At 43.0% G+C, this 17,265-nt stretch overlaps 2 protein-coding genes across 2 annotated transcripts in view; one reads left to right on the forward strand and one right to left on the reverse strand.

The window, feature by feature from the left end:
* The window catches only part of clcnk (chloride channel K), a gene marked incomplete at both ends in the record, with an annotated part of 103,442 nt that extends 101,832 nt beyond the window's left edge, over positions 1-1,610 (forward strand). The window contains one exon of the mRNA XM_084333454.1: positions 1,575-1,610. Within this exon, the coding sequence (XP_084189580.1) occupies positions 1,575-1,610 (36 nt within the window). The remainder of the gene's footprint in view (positions 1-1,574) is intronic.
* A 7,528-nt stretch (positions 1,611-9,138) lies between these two features.
* fam131c (family with sequence similarity 131 member C) overlaps positions 9,139-17,265 on the reverse strand; it is a gene marked incomplete at both ends in the record, with an annotated part of 28,020 nt that continues 19,893 nt past the window's right edge. Inside the window, 3 exons of the mRNA XM_084333455.1 lie at positions 9,139-9,407; positions 11,093-11,182; positions 11,454-11,675. Coding sequence (XP_084189581.1) covers positions 9,139-9,407; positions 11,093-11,182; positions 11,454-11,675 — 581 coding nt within the window. The remainder of the gene's footprint in view (positions 9,408-11,092; positions 11,183-11,453; positions 11,676-17,265) is intronic.

Below are 17,265 nucleotides of genomic sequence, written 5' to 3' on the forward strand. Positions count from 1 at the left end.
TACTGCATGGAAACGGAGTAACGTTAACGTTTAAACGTTATGTCGAGGTCATACAATACTACAGTCGACATAAGGTTAACGTTACCCCGTTTCCATGAAGTGTTTAAATAGCAGCAATCTTGTTGAAAATTTAACTTTACTAAAATGCTCTCTCTCTCTCGCTCTCTCTCTCTCTCTCTCTCTCGCTCTCGCTCTCTCTCTCTCTCTAATTTCGCGGCATGTGGGACATAACCACTCAGACAATGAATGGTAACTTGTTTAAAATAACGAGCTTTACAAATGTGTTTATTATTGAATGGATCTGACATCATCTGAGAGAGAGAGAGAGAGCGAGAGAGAGAGAGAGCGAGAGAGAGAGCTGTGCGTGTTTGTGTTGCTGCTGATGCATAATGAATGAATGGTGAGTTGTTTAAAATGACAACATACATGTGTTAATTATTTGATTTGATTGATCCGAGAGACAGAGAGAGATTGCTCCAGAGCATCTCAGAGCATTACATTTTCAACTCGACCTATTAACGAGAACTGCGACCTACAAGGCACCAGCGGCAGCGGCCGCCACTGTCATAAAATGACATGAGCAGCTATATCACTGAGTACCCTTTGTACTTCCTGCTTATAGTGATTGCAACAATCCCATGGTCTGGAAAGTTGAATGATTTCTTCTTTATTTTAAATAAATAATATTTATCACACAGCTTTAACATGACAACACCTCCTACTGTCGAATCATCCCCCAATTGTAATCCTATTTTTGCATCCCACCACCACCCTACTTCTCCTTCTTAGATTTGAGATTTGTTTTTAACAACCTTGGGTTGATATCACCCTGCTGCATATGCCAAATCAGTCTTTACTTTAACGAACACGCCACCATTATGGGAAATGCGCTTACTGTCTTCTCCAGAGTCAGATGAAAAGATAGATACCAATTTCCTCTCTGTGCATTCAGTAAAAGGCTATCTGGCTGCAAGCTAGCCTAGCTTAGCACAAATTAATGGAAGCTGATCCGTATCATTCATTTGTTGATTACATTAACAGATCTGGCAAGCACCCTCCTGTCAACTATATCAAAGACACTCCACAGACTCTTTTACCTTTCTTCTTTCATTGAAGGAGTCTGGTCAGGGCAGGCTATTCTCATGAGTGCTGACTTTTTGTTGGATTTCTTACAAATTGGTGAGTGCGCTCCACCCCTAATTCTAACCTTAACCGTAACCAAAACCATAACCATAACCATAATGTATTTAACTGCAAAGTATATTTTACGAATTGGTGAATGTGAATGTGTTGGTTGATGAACGAATACACCACTCATTCAGCTCTCCTTTGACAAGTTGACTGAAATCCTTACTACACCTGGAGAAGAATATTTCCCCGGTGGCCTTTTTAGTTGACCCAGGGTCAGTGGAGCTTTTTTATATCCACGTTCCCCCTCCTCAGTAGCTGTCTCTCACATTGTTTGTACCTTCCTCTTCCCCATACTTTTGTTGTTTTTAAGCCAGGTAAGGAAAAGAACCAAGTGGTATTTTTTGTTCCCCCCTGTGTGTGCCCCTTTGTCTTCTCCCTTGTAGCGTGTGATGGAAGCCCCACTAGTCAGGATGGTCTAAGGAAGTCTGGCTGTGGGTGGTAGTCCCCCTAACCCCAGGCAGTGTAGAATTGTTTTTGCATGCTGTGAGCCTTAGCATTATAGGAGTGTGGCCTACTGTGTTGGTGTGCTGAGTAGAATAGTATTGTATTGTTCTGCCTTGTGGCGATCTGGCTGACGTTAAACCACTACTAACCATCGGTACTAACCCACGCAGCCCAGTTAGTGAGCACGATTTGTTAGGCTGGCCAGGGTGTTACCATTCCCTCACACTACACATCCTGTTGCCTCCCCCCCCTTCTCTCTGCCTGCTCTGTTTGGGAACCTACTATAGACTGTCTTGCTCAACCTGTGACACTTGCACCAGTAAATGCTTTACCACCCATCAACTGAATGGGTCTCACACAACTCATACCTTGAGAGATGCCAACCAGCTGCAACAATACAACAACTCACCCTCCCAATGTCCAGCATTTTCCACTCTCCACTGAACAACTATAGCCATTGCTGTATAGCGGCAAAGGTCTCATTTAAATTCAGTGGATAGCTCTGCCGAGGTCTGTCACTCGATCAATAAGATCATCTTACTGTCACAAGTCGACCAAAATCAACCTGGATGTGAGTACTGTGGTAGTAGGTTCCCAGACAGAGTACACAGACACAACAGGTGCAAACACTTTATTACATCAATTCAATTAATACATCAAATGCATAGCACAGAAACTGGGGGAAGCAATAATTCTTCCATCAGTTTAGAGGTGTTGGGTGGGGCCCTCTGGCAGACGGGTGGTGGCACTGCAGTAACAGGGGAAGGGCTAACTCTATTAGCTACACTGAATGCTATTCTAATACCAGGGTGGCGGGGGTTAGTATACACAATGAATTACAGTGTTGTGCCTACGCGAGCCCTTCACACAACGAAATACAAGAATACTAAATCTGTTGAATCTAAAGGAGGGCCACTCTTGATATACAGCAAACAAAAAGCCTATGAGGGTGATCCTAACGTTAGTGAGACTGGCCGGTACACACTCAGCAGTTTGAAATGATTACTGTACAACATGCAAGAAAAAAATTACACTACCTCAGTGGACCGCCTAGGGGTTAGGGGGAAATGCCAGCACCGCCACAAGGATGTATCCTCCACCCACACTAGTGCCTCTCACTTTACCAACAGGGGGGGCAAGGTGAAACACGGAAGGGAAGCTAAGAATACCTGCCTGTCAGTACACAATAAAAACAACAAAGGGAAGGAGGAGGGAAAGGTATAGACAACAGGGAGACAAGACTAAAACTGGAAGGGGTCAGTAAAACATAGCCCGAAAGTGATGCTGGTTACCAATTGGGAATTGGGGTCATTCAGTTGGCAAAAAACTGGAAAGATTTTGGTTCCAGGCCACTCTTCCTGGTTGTAGTAAAGATTCAGTCCACCTGTCAAAGAAGAGCTGGAGCAGTGGCACATGGTTCACATGTTCAATATTATGCAACATCCAATTCTTCTGAAACAGAAAACAAAACATTACTTAACTTGGTAGAGATGAAGTGGAGAGGGGGCCCAAGGCTGAATTGGTGTTGCAGAGGCATCCAAGGCCGCGGCAGGTGACCTGTAGAGACAAGATGTCGTGCAGCGTGAGACCTCCTGCAGGAACCAGGTCTGCCATTCATCATCTCTTCCCAGGTTTTATTCCAGAGGCTTCAGCCAATGACGTCATTATCCTCCTATAGGAGCGCTTGGGGAGGCAGCAGAAGGAGTTCAAGTTCACTGCCTCTCTTCTAGCATTCTGGGTCAATGTCATCATTTTCAATAAGGCCTGGCACCAAATGGCCACTCACACAGTCCTGGAAAAACACAAAATAAATCAACCTGTCAACCTGTGACATTACCACTGTCTCTCTCTCCCTTTTGTCCCCGTCCCTCATCGTATCTGCTCCGTCTGAACTCCAGTCGGTGTTGCACAAGGGATGACAATAGGCGCTCTTCAATATTTCATAACCAACAATTACTTGTTGGGCAAAACCCATTAACAACCCTCAGTGGGAAAGGAAAGGAGTCCACACTCTGGGGGATGTTTATGATAAAACCGGTCTTTGCACATTTCAAGACCTAAGAGATTTTTATGACCTTCCCGGTGTAACGGAGGTCCGTGAGTATATCCACAGTCACGATAAACGCGTGTGTTGAGAAGTGACTGTGGCAGTAAGCGGGCTGCGAGGTTAAACTCACTTCCCCATAACAGGGTTAATAGACGCATAGATACGGTACCCAGGAGTGAATTCAGCTCTTAGTGCAGCGGTCTATGTTGTCGCCCGCGGCGTGGGAGACCCGGGTTCAACTCTCCCTCGGGGCATCAACATTTAATACACAACGCAGAGGAGTCCGATACGATCTGTCACACCGGCGCGTCCTTTTACTTTTATTTACAGCTAAGGGCACCGCATGGGTTTCCGCGGGCTCAAACGCTGCATCCACACCCTTTTTTGAAGCTCATCAGAGACAGAACAACCACAAGGGGTTTTGTTTCAGATTTATATACACTCTTACTCAAATTCACATACAAAAACCTATCATTGGATATGGTTTGGCGGGAGGACATCCCAGAATTGGACCCAGAGTTTGATTTGGATGATATCTGGACTAATCTGGGCTTCCCGTAACCCTATCACCTAATACATTTGACTTATATTCATAGGACGTATCTCACACCTAGGAAGCTGTATGCTACTGTATGCGGTTGGTGGCTGACTCTCTGTGCACTCTGTGGGCTCTGAGGGCCACTGGCACTTATATGCACATGTTCTGGGAATGCCCACCGGTGGCTCATTTTTAGAAATCCATAACAACTAAACTTTCGGACATATGTAACCTGACAATTCCACTTTCCGCAGCAACACTAATCCTAAATGATATCTCACTACTACCGGCCTCCATACAACAAAAAATACAAATTTTTGCGGGAGTTACAGCAGCCAAAAAATGTATAGCCATGAGATGGAAACAACCCGAAAAACTTGGGGGGAAAGAAATATCTTTTGTAATGTCTGTGGCAATATCATTTTATTTTTATATTCTGTTTTTATCATTTTTATTATTTCTATTTTATCTCTATATGGGATGGGGTGTTTTGGGCCCCTACGGGTTTGGTGGTTTGCGGTCTCGGGCTGGTGGGGGCCCCTGGTTCGGGGTCTCGGGGGGTCGGAGTATTAAAGAAGCATGATGCTCTGACTCACTGGGGCGCTGGACTCGGGGTCCTCATAGGGTGGGGACCGTAGAGGTAGGGACGGGGGTGGTTAGGGGCTCGGGATATTTCACTACTCTTCATTTTATATCATTTATACTGCTTTATTGATTAATTTGATTTCATTTAATTGTCTTGTCGTTATTGTAATTATTATTGTTGAAGTACTGTCCTGTGATGTCTTGTGTATTATTAGTATTACTGTATTGTGTTTTGTTACATGTGAAAATTGGTATTTTTTTTATATCAAAAACAAAACAACACTAACAACCCCCCCATACCTCTATCATCTCTCACTCTATCACATATACTGTATAGGCACCCCTCACAAACACACACATACACTTAAAACATGTTGATATGTCACAGGGCGTATTAACACAGGGAAGGAAGTGCAGCAGTGGTGAAAGCATATTAAACTATTGAAATTAAGTCAGTAGAACTAGAGTGTTCTGGGAGGTAAAGCGGTAGATCAGTTCCAAAGCAGCATGCGGTGGTTGGATTAGCCATGCTAATGCAGATCCCCATGGACGTTCCATTACGTGACATGGTATAAACAGACAACACAATAAATACTGTTCTAGATTCAAAACCACCAAGGCACTGTTTAATTTCCAAATTAACCCTTTTAGTTGCTAAAAAAGAAAGGCGAAAAAAACCTTAGTGTAATAGTTTAGAGGAATGGCTATGAAGATTTGACGTTGATGCTCCCTACTACAATGTAACTGAATGAGATGTTATTTTATCCATGGTTTCTGGTGGGAGGCTTAAAGATAGAATCTGGAATGTTGTCAAACAGTGACCTCCAGGCAAAAGAGCCCTGCTTGGAGCTAGCACTAAGCACTTTGTTTACGTTTTATTTTGTTTTGTTCTGATGTGTGGGTTGGAAATGGGGATGGGTTGCTATTTCTGGCCACACTTCAGGCTCTGCTAAGAAAGGTCTGTAGAAAATCTGTTTAATAAGTTTGTATATAGCTATCTGTGAATTTCTCCAAACCTCTCTTATCAGAACCCGGGGTGTGGTCAGACAGCTAGGGCTGACCCCTATTAGTCGACTAATCGGTCGAAAGGAGCCGTAGTCGACTGCCAACCTCTTAGTCAAATACAAAAAAAAACTAAAAATATATATTATCTTTTTTATCATTCTTTCCAAAAGAAAAGAGGCCTAGAAGTGTGGCTAACGCTAATGGCACGCATACCAGAGGCTAACTGCCTAAGAAAACAGGCACAGAGGCACTCACTAAAAGAGGATTTCACCCATCTAATGAACACACTAGACAAATATCAAGATGTATCCATCAGTGGACCAATTGCATGCTTTTGCAGAGGACAAGAAGCCTTCAGTCGACTGCTTCAAACATTAAGCACCCCCCACAGCCCAAATGGAATGATAAAAAAAAAAAATATATATTATACTTTTTTATTTTTTTAAGTCGACTAACGGCAAATTTTGGCCAATCATAGTTGACTATCCAAATCCTTAGTCTGGGACAGCCCTACAGACAGCAATAGCAATCTATCCCCAACCCACACATCAGAACAGAACAAAACATGTAAACCAAGTGCAATACCAAGGGGCACACTTTTACCTAGAGGGTGCTGTTTGACAGCATTACAGGAAGAAAGACTGTCAAGTTTTAAACTGTGCGAGTATCAAACAAGGAAGAAAGACTGTCACGTTTTAAACTGTGTGAGTATCAAACAAGGAAGAAAGACTGTCAGGTTTTAAACTGTGAGTATCAAACACGGAAGAAAGACTATTCGTTTCAATTTAATTGTCGGTTTGGTTCTTATCAATCAATATTTGTATTGCTTTTACCCTTTTTTATTTTCTGCATTGCTTTTATTCATTGCATATTTATTGTATTGTATTTTACTCTTATAACTTTTTAGCATGTCTATTTTATTATCTATTCTATTTTACTATTTGTATCTTTGCACAATTGAGGCAGGCATGGCCACCTTCATTTCACTACATGTCCTGTGTGTACGTGACAAATAAATCTCTTATTATTCTTCTTCTTCTTCTTATTATTACAGATTCTACCATTAACTCATTCCCTGCCAACAACGATTTAATACGCGTTTATCCGCCAATCGTTGAACGCCAACCACGTATATATATACGTTATTTGATCGTTATATCTTTTATTCGTTATTTCCAATCGTTATCCATCCAGGGAGCCTGTGTAACCATAGGGAATGAGTCTGAGATTGCAAAAGTCCAATACCACGCCTGGTGGTATGCTGCCGATGTTGCACTCCCTTTGAGACTGTGTATGTGGCTGTGTGTCGATGAAATTGCTCCGGGCGGACTTTTCTAGTAGCCTGGACCGAGGGCTTTACCAGATCGCATTGAATAGTTTTCGGGACCCCCAATTCATTATGCTGTGGTGGGTTATGTCATGGCCCAAATGGACATACGATCTACCAGATGGCAATCAAATAATTGGAATATTCTTTTTTGAATCTCACAGGCCACAGGTAAGAGCAATTTAACGTCAATTTCAGCTTGATTGTGCCTTATTTTCATAGCCATCGCCTTGATCAGCGTATGCTGTTGTACTAACGAATGCCGTTATTGACAATCAATTAATCAGAAATGACCCCCCCCCCTTTCATGCATTCATGATGGAACATAATATACCAATCATATGCATTGAATTTTTTATTGGGGGACAAAATGCCAATGGATTAAGTATAATATGCGTCGCGGCCTTATTACTAGCCTCCCAGGAATTACCCAAAACCGCTCTAAAACCATACTTATATTTACCACGGTATAAAACGGGAATGTATGGGTGGAAAAATGTGTTCTTTTTCACATCTTGAACGATAGATACTCGATGCCAAATGGGCCATAGTATTGCATCCATAGCTATAATATATATATATAGTTATAGCCCTGCAAACAAGGTGAGCGACTCCATAGACACATAGCGTGGCAGCACATAGTCATATCCCGTTCCCAGCATGGCGATCAATGAGTTAAAGGTAGTCGAGGTCAGGTTAGTGTAGGGCTAGGTGGATGAGGTCAGAGTAGAAATAAAAGACAACAAACATACAACATCCATACTGACAAGAGGCTTTGTGTCGATTGTCTGTCTTCTGAGTCAAAACAAACAAGTGAATAAATAAAACAGGGGAAAAACACATACAGTACAGACAAAATTATACAACGATGCTTTGCTATCAATAGATGTAATTTAGTTATAATCTGTGTAATATATGCAGTGTTCCATGTAACCTCATGGTCTTGTGTAGGTCCATGGTTTAGTTCATCACACTAATAGGGTTGCTGGGTTTGATTCCCATTGGAGCCTCCCCCCTGTACTAGAAATGTACTATAGGGTGCTTTGAATTTGAAATGCTTCTACATGGAATTTCTAATATATTATTACATGAACACCTTTAGCTACAGGCAACCAATGCTTCAACATGTTTGTGTACTCTCATCTACGGTACATATTACCCATACACGGCATGAATGCTAAATGCGCTGAATCTCTGTTGCACGTGCAGCTCACACTCTTACCATCTCATCCTCTCTACATTCCACATTCCACCCTTCATTCCATTCCCCCTTTACCCCTCCTCACCCACTCTCGGAGAGAGAGAAGTGTGAATAATGGATAATCATAGCTGAGAGCCAGACAGATAATTCGGTGCACTCTTTTCCTTTTCACCACCTCTCTCTCTCTCTCTCTCTCTCTCTCTCTCTCTCTCTGAGAAGGATTTAATAAAGTGAGACACATTTTAAATTTTCTACGTAATAACTTAAACGCACAGACATCCTTTGGTCAGGTATTTCATTGTGTGGCTTCACATATCTCCATCCAGTGAGATGGAAAACAACAAGTTGGACCACCTTGTACAGTACATGGAATAAAACTGATGTACGAGACTACAGTATTTACAAAGGGCTCTTGACCAATAGATCTCTATATACAGTCCCATTCAACACATGACAGGAACATTTATATGGTTCACTGTACAATTAATATGCTTTTTTGAAGGCTACAAGTTGAACTGTATGCATCGTTTGTTCATTAAAAATATATGCTTGAACCAATGAGAGAGCTCTTTTTCTGTTTTTGTATCTGAAGAAGACATCGCTTTGCTAAGCCATTCATCATTTCCGTAGTGAATCCATTTAGAGAATTTCTCGAGATGGCTCCTGAGATTGTCTGGGTTTTAGGCAATGTTCTTTTGTATCAGTCACTGCTGGTGGACAGGATTCAAATCCTCTCGTTGAGGCTCCTTCCAGAGATTGCCTCGAAGTCCCTCATCTATAACTCCCCCTACCATTAAACCCTAGTTATAAAAGACATCATCCTCAGACAGTGAACTGCTGTCTACGTGTCGCACATTAGCTTCTGCGGTCACAGTCCTCCCGTCCTCTAGAGGGCGATCATGATTTTGTTGTAATATGGACATGGGGGAAACAGAGGAAGCTGGATGCTGAGGAACCAAGGAGATCCTGTCACCATTGTGGGCCAGGGCATGGACACTGTAGAGATGCTGGGGCACCCCAACACTTCCTCCATCCAACAGGAACTGGGACAGGAACTGGCTTTCTGCTCCTGAGGAGAAATCATGGATTGTCACTCAAAAGGTAGTTTCTTGAGTAGCCCTTAATCAAGACATTTGTGTCGCTATTGACTGAGTTTACGTGTACACAATTGTCTCTATGCAGAAATCTCTTCTGTGAGGAGGAAAGAGTAACCAAATCTCAGCGTAGGTTGCATGCTCCTCCCTTGCAGCATACGTGATTGAGAAATGCTTTCCTCCAGAAGTTCACTGCCTAAATAAAAAAAAGTACTCTTGTCTTGTATTGTGTATTCTGTTTAGTCTTATGTTGCGTTTAGACTAGTGTTTTGGGATGGAATTCTGCGTGCAGACGAGGCTGTAACGACTCGAGACGACGGAGCCCCGCTGTCACACGATTGGCGCATATGTCACATGACGTGCTGTGAAGACCCGCCCTACTCTGCCTCTGATTCGCAGACTGTGGGTGGGGGAATGTGATTGGACCAAAGCAGAGTCACTCACAGACAGTGGCTAATAGTTCACTAATAGTTGTGATAGCCGCGGGACAGATTCTTGTGTATTTAAAAGTACTGCCAATGTAGCCTTCAGGTGATCGCCATGGATAGAATCAGACATGCTTTGTTTACGCTTCTAGGCTACTAGCGCATGCCTGTGATGTAAGCAGTACGCGACGAGAGCTTTGAGAACCCTTTCGTCATAGTTTTATGCGGTTTGACTGTTCAGATGAGAGCGCAAAGGTTTATCGTTTCTAGGATTTCCACCCAGGAAGGTGGTCTCAGTTTTTTACGGATTCTCCCCGCAAAAACGCTGTTGCCGTATAAACAAAAGGCACATTCGAAGAAATATTTTGCCGGTTTCACCCGCGAGCGTTCCCGTCTAAACATGGCCTTAGTCTTTAGTCTGCATGTTCTGTCCCATGTATGTCTGGTCTGCCATTGTTGTAGTCTTGGCAGTATATTTCCCCTCCCAGGTGTCTCTCGTGGTAATCAGCCCTTGTGTGTCTCGTTTGCAATTAGCCTGTGTATTTAAGCTCTGTGTTTCCTAGTCTCTGTGTGTGTTCATTGTCTTTTGCTGTCTATGCTTATGATCCCCTGGATGTATCTTGCTCTCGTTGTTCCCGGATGTCTTGCCATGCCATGTTCTATCTGTTGCTTTGTCTCCTGTCACCTCATCTAGTAAGTTTTCCCTGTGTTAGTTTGAGTTTGTGTTTTTGTTTTGAGTCATGTATTTTCCTGCCTTGGTCTGATTGCTTCTCACTTCAAATGGACCGCTCCAGGGTTTGAGCAGACCGAGAACCATCTCAAACAAGTGGAGGAGGGTGCAATTATTTGGTATGGACCCACGTATGATTATGGTGTTCTCACCTCCCCAAACAGATTTTCCAGACTTCTATCCAGGATTCAATTCTACCGGACTAACCAAGGCATGTCACGTTTTCAGCCATGTGACTTTGGTGATACTTGACCATAGTAATATATTTAGTAATTTCTTTACTTTTCTGTGTATCTTTTGATAAGCAGTTGATATCTCAACTGATAACAGAATGTAATTTAGAAATCTCTGAGGATGTGTGCGTAGCTGTTGCTTTTTCTTCGTTTCTTAAACACATCCAATATCCCTTTAATACTAACCCCAAGAGAAGGATGGATAATAAATCAATCAAATGCTAAGAGCTAACATTGGTCACAGATGTAATCCTCGTAGTAGACTAACGTACCTTGCATGCTGGTGGAGGGCTGCTCTGAGCAGTCGTTCATGGACCACACATTCATGGCCGCCTCAGCCAAGGCAAACTGCTCTGCCACGCCTGACAAACAAAACACACACAGAAACATTCTAAGTGGCTTTTCTCAGAAGTCGTCCGCCTGTTGCTTTCCCGCCTCCAGCACCTTCAGAGACAAAAGGTAAATCAAATCAAATGAGAGACACTGGATTTGAGTCAGAAGACCTATTGATTTCCTCACACCGCCTGAAGAAGCCAAATCGAAAAGCAATACCCACGAGGTGAGTGTCACTTTAAGCCTCGGCAGGCCACCCGCTGGCTTTACCCCCGAAATGAGGTCATCCCTCCGCCTCACCTGCAGCAAAGCGGGCCTCCTTAATCTCGTCAGTCATCTGGGAGTAGAACTGCTCGTCCTCGTGCAGCCCGGCCGTCATGCCTCCCCAGCTCCCTCTGCTCCAGCTTCCCCCAGCCTCCCCCCCCCCTCCCCCCCAGCCCTTCCACTCGATCAGGTGGGCCACCCGTCCCTGTGCCATGGCCGTCGGCTTGGTGATGTGTTCCTTTATTGTGGCCACCAGACCTGGAGGGAGAGAAAGACACACAGAGAGAGACAGAGGCTTAGATAAAACATTAGATAAAGGCTACACATGTTAAAAACAGACTTGGATGAAAGAGTGGGTGTGATGGAGAGGGAAGAGAGATGTTTTGCGGAGCAGATGGGATGCAGAGATAGGATGGGTGATAAGGGGTATGCTATATGTTAGAGGCAGATACAAGCGCATATCAATGCCTGAGAAAATTACTGAGCTTGAAGGAAGGAAGGAAGGGAAAATATATTGAGACATATATTTTGATACCTCAAAGGGTGTCAAGATAAAGAGAAGCTGCATGGATAGAAAAAGAGAAGCTGCGTGGATAGAAAAAGAGAAGCTGTATGGATAGAAAAAGAGAAGCTGTATGGATAGAAAAAGAGAAGCTGTATCGATACAGTAGAACAAAAGAAGCTCTATGGATAGAAAAAGAGAAGCTGTATGTATAGAAAAAGAGAAGCTGTATGGATAGAAAAAGAGAAGCTGCATGGATATAAAAAGAGAAGCTGTATGGGTAGAAAATTAGAAGCTGTATATAGAAAAAGAGAAGCTGCATGGATCGAAGAAGAGAAGCTGCACGTATAGGGGACAAAATACAGGTAAAAAGTATCAAGCTAATGTGATTCAAATGTGATAGTGTGAATACCACTGGAGTTCAGTGATACAGGAAGGACATGTTGGTTATTTTGTGTTGCATGGAAAGAAAGGAAGTTGATCTGAAATTAAGAATGTTAATGGTATTTTACATTTAAAAAAAATAGTGTGGTTGACTTGTTCTGCCATGTAGTAAAAACATCCCGTTCTTCACTATGGCCTTGTTCACACTTACACAGGTGTCTTTGAAAACTGTGTTTTTCCTCCTTCTTTAAAAAAAGAAAATCCCATCCACACCAACGTCTCCGTCCACACAACGGAAAAACTCTCATATGAAATTACCTGATGGCATGACCCAGGGCCGGACTGGGGAAATAATTCATACCAGGAGATATAGCGCGAAATATAGCCCCAATCAGGCCACTTTTTAAGCGGGGGGTCTGGGGGTCCCCCACCAGGACATTTTTTGTTACAAAGACTTAATTTCCTGCATTCTGGTGAATTTTAGTGCATGTGAATCACAAACTAATGAGCCAACAATTGCTTAGTACAATGTACTGTTATGGACCTCAAATAAAACTGTTGTGGCACTAGCAATGCTACTCTCTCCACCTTCAAAAAGAAAAAAGCAAGAGCACAACATATTTTTCTATTTACTATTATAATACAGTTAACCACTCTCTCCTGTAAGGGCCTTTCTTTTTCTTTGTTTTATCCCTCTCTCCTCCACCCTTTCTCTTTCTTCCACTGTCCATCTTGACATCAACGTTAATTGACTTTCGCTCTACTGTATCTCTCCCGAGTCCCTCACTACCTGGCTCATTGCCATGGCTGTTATTCTGCATCAGAGTGCCGTCTGCCATTCCATTCGCCGCCTCCGCTGTCAATCAGTTGTATCGCCTGGTCCCGCCTCCACCAATCACAAGCGGCAGCACGGCTCCATCGTGTGTGTGTGATCCGCGTGAGGGAGAGATAGTTCTCCAACTCTGTCGCAGACAGTGAAATCCTGGTTGTTCCCCACCCACCTAGGTTATCTAACTATCGCGCCGCGCCGCCGCCACAACTAGAAACAATGGCCTGGCAAAAAAAAAAAATAATAATAATAATAAAAAAAATAAAATATATATACATGTTTTTTTTTATATAATTTTTTTTTTTAATCTGTGCAGGCCAGGCCACCGGGAAAACTCCCGGTGCTCCCGATGGCCAGTCCGGGCCTGGCATGACCTAAAACTCTGTTTTCTGCTTTTCATGTGGAGGCCAGAAATACTATGGGCCGAATCCACAAACGGCTTGCGCGATTTTTTCCGACGCATATCGCTCTCAAAGGACGCGCAGCGGCTGAAATGAAGGTGGCCCATGCGTTGCTTCAGCATTGCGTCCGGTGCAATTAGCATCTCTCCTTTCTATGTAAATGAGCCTCTTCACAGGTGATGATCATCATGGCAGCAGTAACAGCGTGACCGCGAAATAATATTTCGAAGGAGAATATCACTCTGGATGAAATCAAGGATGATATTGAGCAGGCAATGTTGTGGCGTTATGCTCCAGAATAAACTCTATTTATTTATTCCGAGTTGGTTTCCCACTTCAGTTTGAAAGTTAATTGTGTCTGTTTGTTATTATCCTTAAATGGGATATAAACTGAGCGGCTACGTGGCGTAGTGGGCAAGGCGCTCGCCACGAATGACGGAGACGCTGGGCTTGCCTGTTCGAGCCCAGCGCTCCACATTGCTTTCAGTTTAGCTGGTCGTTCATACTAATACACATTGGCCGTATTAGGGGGTGGGAAACTGATGGGTGGGGATCGGGCGTTGTGGACAGCGACTCCTACAGGTCGGTTGGTGCGCCTGCGCAGTAGAATCAGGAAGTGTCGGGGGCAGCGTGAGCCTCCCACGCGTTACTCCTCGCCACTGAGAGATCGAGCTGTGCAGGTGAAAAGATGCGACTGCTGTTACCTCAAGTACCGGAGGGGACGTGTGCTATGTATGACTTAGTCCACATTGCAGCCGGCTTGTGGGAGGCAAGAAACAGCGTTCGTGACAGGGGAGGGTTGAATTGGATGATACGAAATTGGGATGGGAGAAAAATATAGAAAATGGGAGAAAAAGTGGATAAAAAAAAAATGGGATATAAACTAAATATAGTAGAACAGAATTATAAGTGACAAAGCTGTCTTTTCTTAACACTGCCGGCTTCCCCAATGTTGTGGGCGCGATACCCCCCGGCGAAAATGAGCACGTTTTTCTAAATAGGAAACATACCTATTCCATCAATATCCAGATGGTGTGTAACACCAGTCATTTAATTACTAATGTGGTTGCCAAGTTCCCTGGGTCAGTGCACGACAGCTACATCTTTCGGAACAGCAGTCTATACCGAATGATGCAAGCTGTTCTGAAGGTCCAGATTAATAATTAGAATTAGTTCAACAAAAAGGTAGATTATCACCTAAAGTCCATGTTTATTATTTTCTATACCATATATATATATTGTTTTATTTGTATAAGATATATATTTACTGTTGACCTGATAGTGTTTTATTGTTTTATTGTTCGCCTGTATGCTCCTTGTATCCCCCCCCCATTCAGAGCTCCAACGACCTGGTACCATGCATTAGCTTAGGACTCATAATTAATTCAGACATGGTGCTGGTTCCCTGCAGCCACGGTCAGGGACAAGGCCAAGCTGCAGCGGGTGATACGATCAGCGGAGAGGGTGATCGGCTGCCCCCTTCCCTCCCTCGAGACCCTACATTCCTCCAGGGCCTTGAGGAGGGCGAGGAAGATCATGGCAGACCCCGCCCATCCGGGTCACGACCTCTTCACCATGCTCCCCCACGGCAGGCGGCTACGGCTGCCCAAGACATTAAAGTCCCACCATAGACTCAGCTTCTTCCCCTCAGCAGCTCGCCTGGTAAATTAGTCAGGTGTCCCCCTGCACCCCCCCTCCCCCCCTCTATGGCGAGCTGCTAGGGCTGGACCTCTGGACTTAAACTGTGCTGCACTGTTTCCATGTCCCCTACCACTGCACTTTACTGTCTTATTGTTGTCTCACTGTTCTGTCCTGTTTTGCACTTACTTATTTATTTATCATTATTATTATTATTATGTTGTTCCTATTTGTGAAAAAATCAATCATGCACTGTAATGTCAAATCACGTTCCATTTTGTACCTGTACAATGGTGAATAAAGAAATCTGAATCTGAATCTGATATATAAATTGTATATTGTGATATATAAATTGTATAATAATAATAATTAGGATACTGGTTGCATGTAAATTTGATTAGCCCCAGGATATTAATGTGACAACAGGATATTAATGTGATATGTTACATGTGTGTTTTTATGTTACACATTAAATGTAATAATTCAACTTGGTACCCCTGTGTACATTTAATATTGGTTAATTAATCATTTAGTATTTGTCAATCTCATTATTTAAATACAGTCATAATGATTATGATTATTATTATATATTATTGTTATATTATTATTTATTATTATACAGGCCTAGGTTATAATCACAATAAAAAATTATAGAATGAAATATGAACTAAGTTAAGCACAATACAATATAATATAATTATGAAATCGAATATAGGCCATGGCTTTACAACTTAATAAAGCTATTTTCAAGTCTTACTGGACAAAATAAATACAAAGAAAATATGAATTAATGTTCAATCTAAATAATACCTCTTCTGTATTAGGAAATCCAGCTTTCAAGAATATATCTTTATCTTTTGAATGTAATGTAAATTATAAAACAGTAACCTCACAAAGATAATGCATAACTTGCAATTAGTGTACAAAACAAAATGTATTACACACGTAATCCTTAGAATGATTGCATCATAAGCATCTTATATCATCATAAATCAAACCAAAACATAATAAGCATCAAAATAGTTTTAAATAATTTTCTTTATCTCTCTGTATAGTTGCACTTCAGTCAACTTTGCCATCAAACTCTCGCCTCGCACAGCTCGACCGGGACGGTAAATTGGGAATTTTCTCTGCAGTTAATCTGTAATGTACATTTTCACTTATTGGCATATTGTGAGCAGAATCAATGCTGGTCGGATCTGTCCGCTTCACGCTTCCTCCTCTGTTTGTGTGAGAGTATAGTAGGGCCGCTCACAAAGCAGCCTTCTCTGGGAGAACGTCACACACGCAACAGAGTACTGTGGTACAGACCAGGCTGCAGAAACAAATTAGTGGGGGGGCATAAAATGTTCTCGGGGGGGCACAATGGTTTTTCAACACAGGTTCCCTTTTATACGTTTCAGCTGGGACAGCGGCGCTGTGGCTTGCTTGGCGCTGCCCACGGTGCTGAACTAAACATATAAACATATAAAATGTCTCTCTATTTTAAGAACATTCACCAAAAACAGACTGAACGGATATATATAACAGACCTGCTGGGGCAGCGGACTGAGAGCAGGGGACACAAACAGGCTGGATAAGATGGTCAGGAAGGCCAGTAGCGTGGCTGGGGTGGAGCTGGACTCTAGCGAGGGTGGCGGAGAGCTAGAGGAACCTTGCTAAGCAACCCCTCCCACCCACTATACACAGACTTGGCTGACAGGAGGAGCATGTTATAGGCTCACACTACCTAAATGCAGCACTGAACGTCAGCAAAACAAAGGAGATGATTGTGGACTTCAGGAGGTCGGGGGTCAAGGACTACAGCCCCCTCAGCATCGACGGGGCACCGGTTGAGAGAGTGAACAGCTTTAAGTACCTCGGAGCCTACATATCCGAGGACTTGACATGGACCACACACATTGACAGTGTTGTGAAGAAGGCACGACAACGCCTCTACTTCCTCAGGCGCCTAAGGAAGTTCCAAGTCAGTCAGAAGATCCTTAAGAACTTCTACTCATCCAATTTTCTCCAGGATACCAATGCTTGGGGATCAAACCATATTGTCAATGGTCTTAATGTGTATGCCTTAAAATATTGGAAAAAATCTGGAAC

This window comes from Notolepis coatsorum (assembly GCF_963971535.1).
Source record: "Notolepis coatsorum genome assembly, chromosome: 17".
NCBI classification, from domain to species: domain Eukaryota; kingdom Metazoa; phylum Chordata; class Actinopteri; order Aulopiformes; family Paralepididae; genus Notolepis; species Notolepis coatsorum.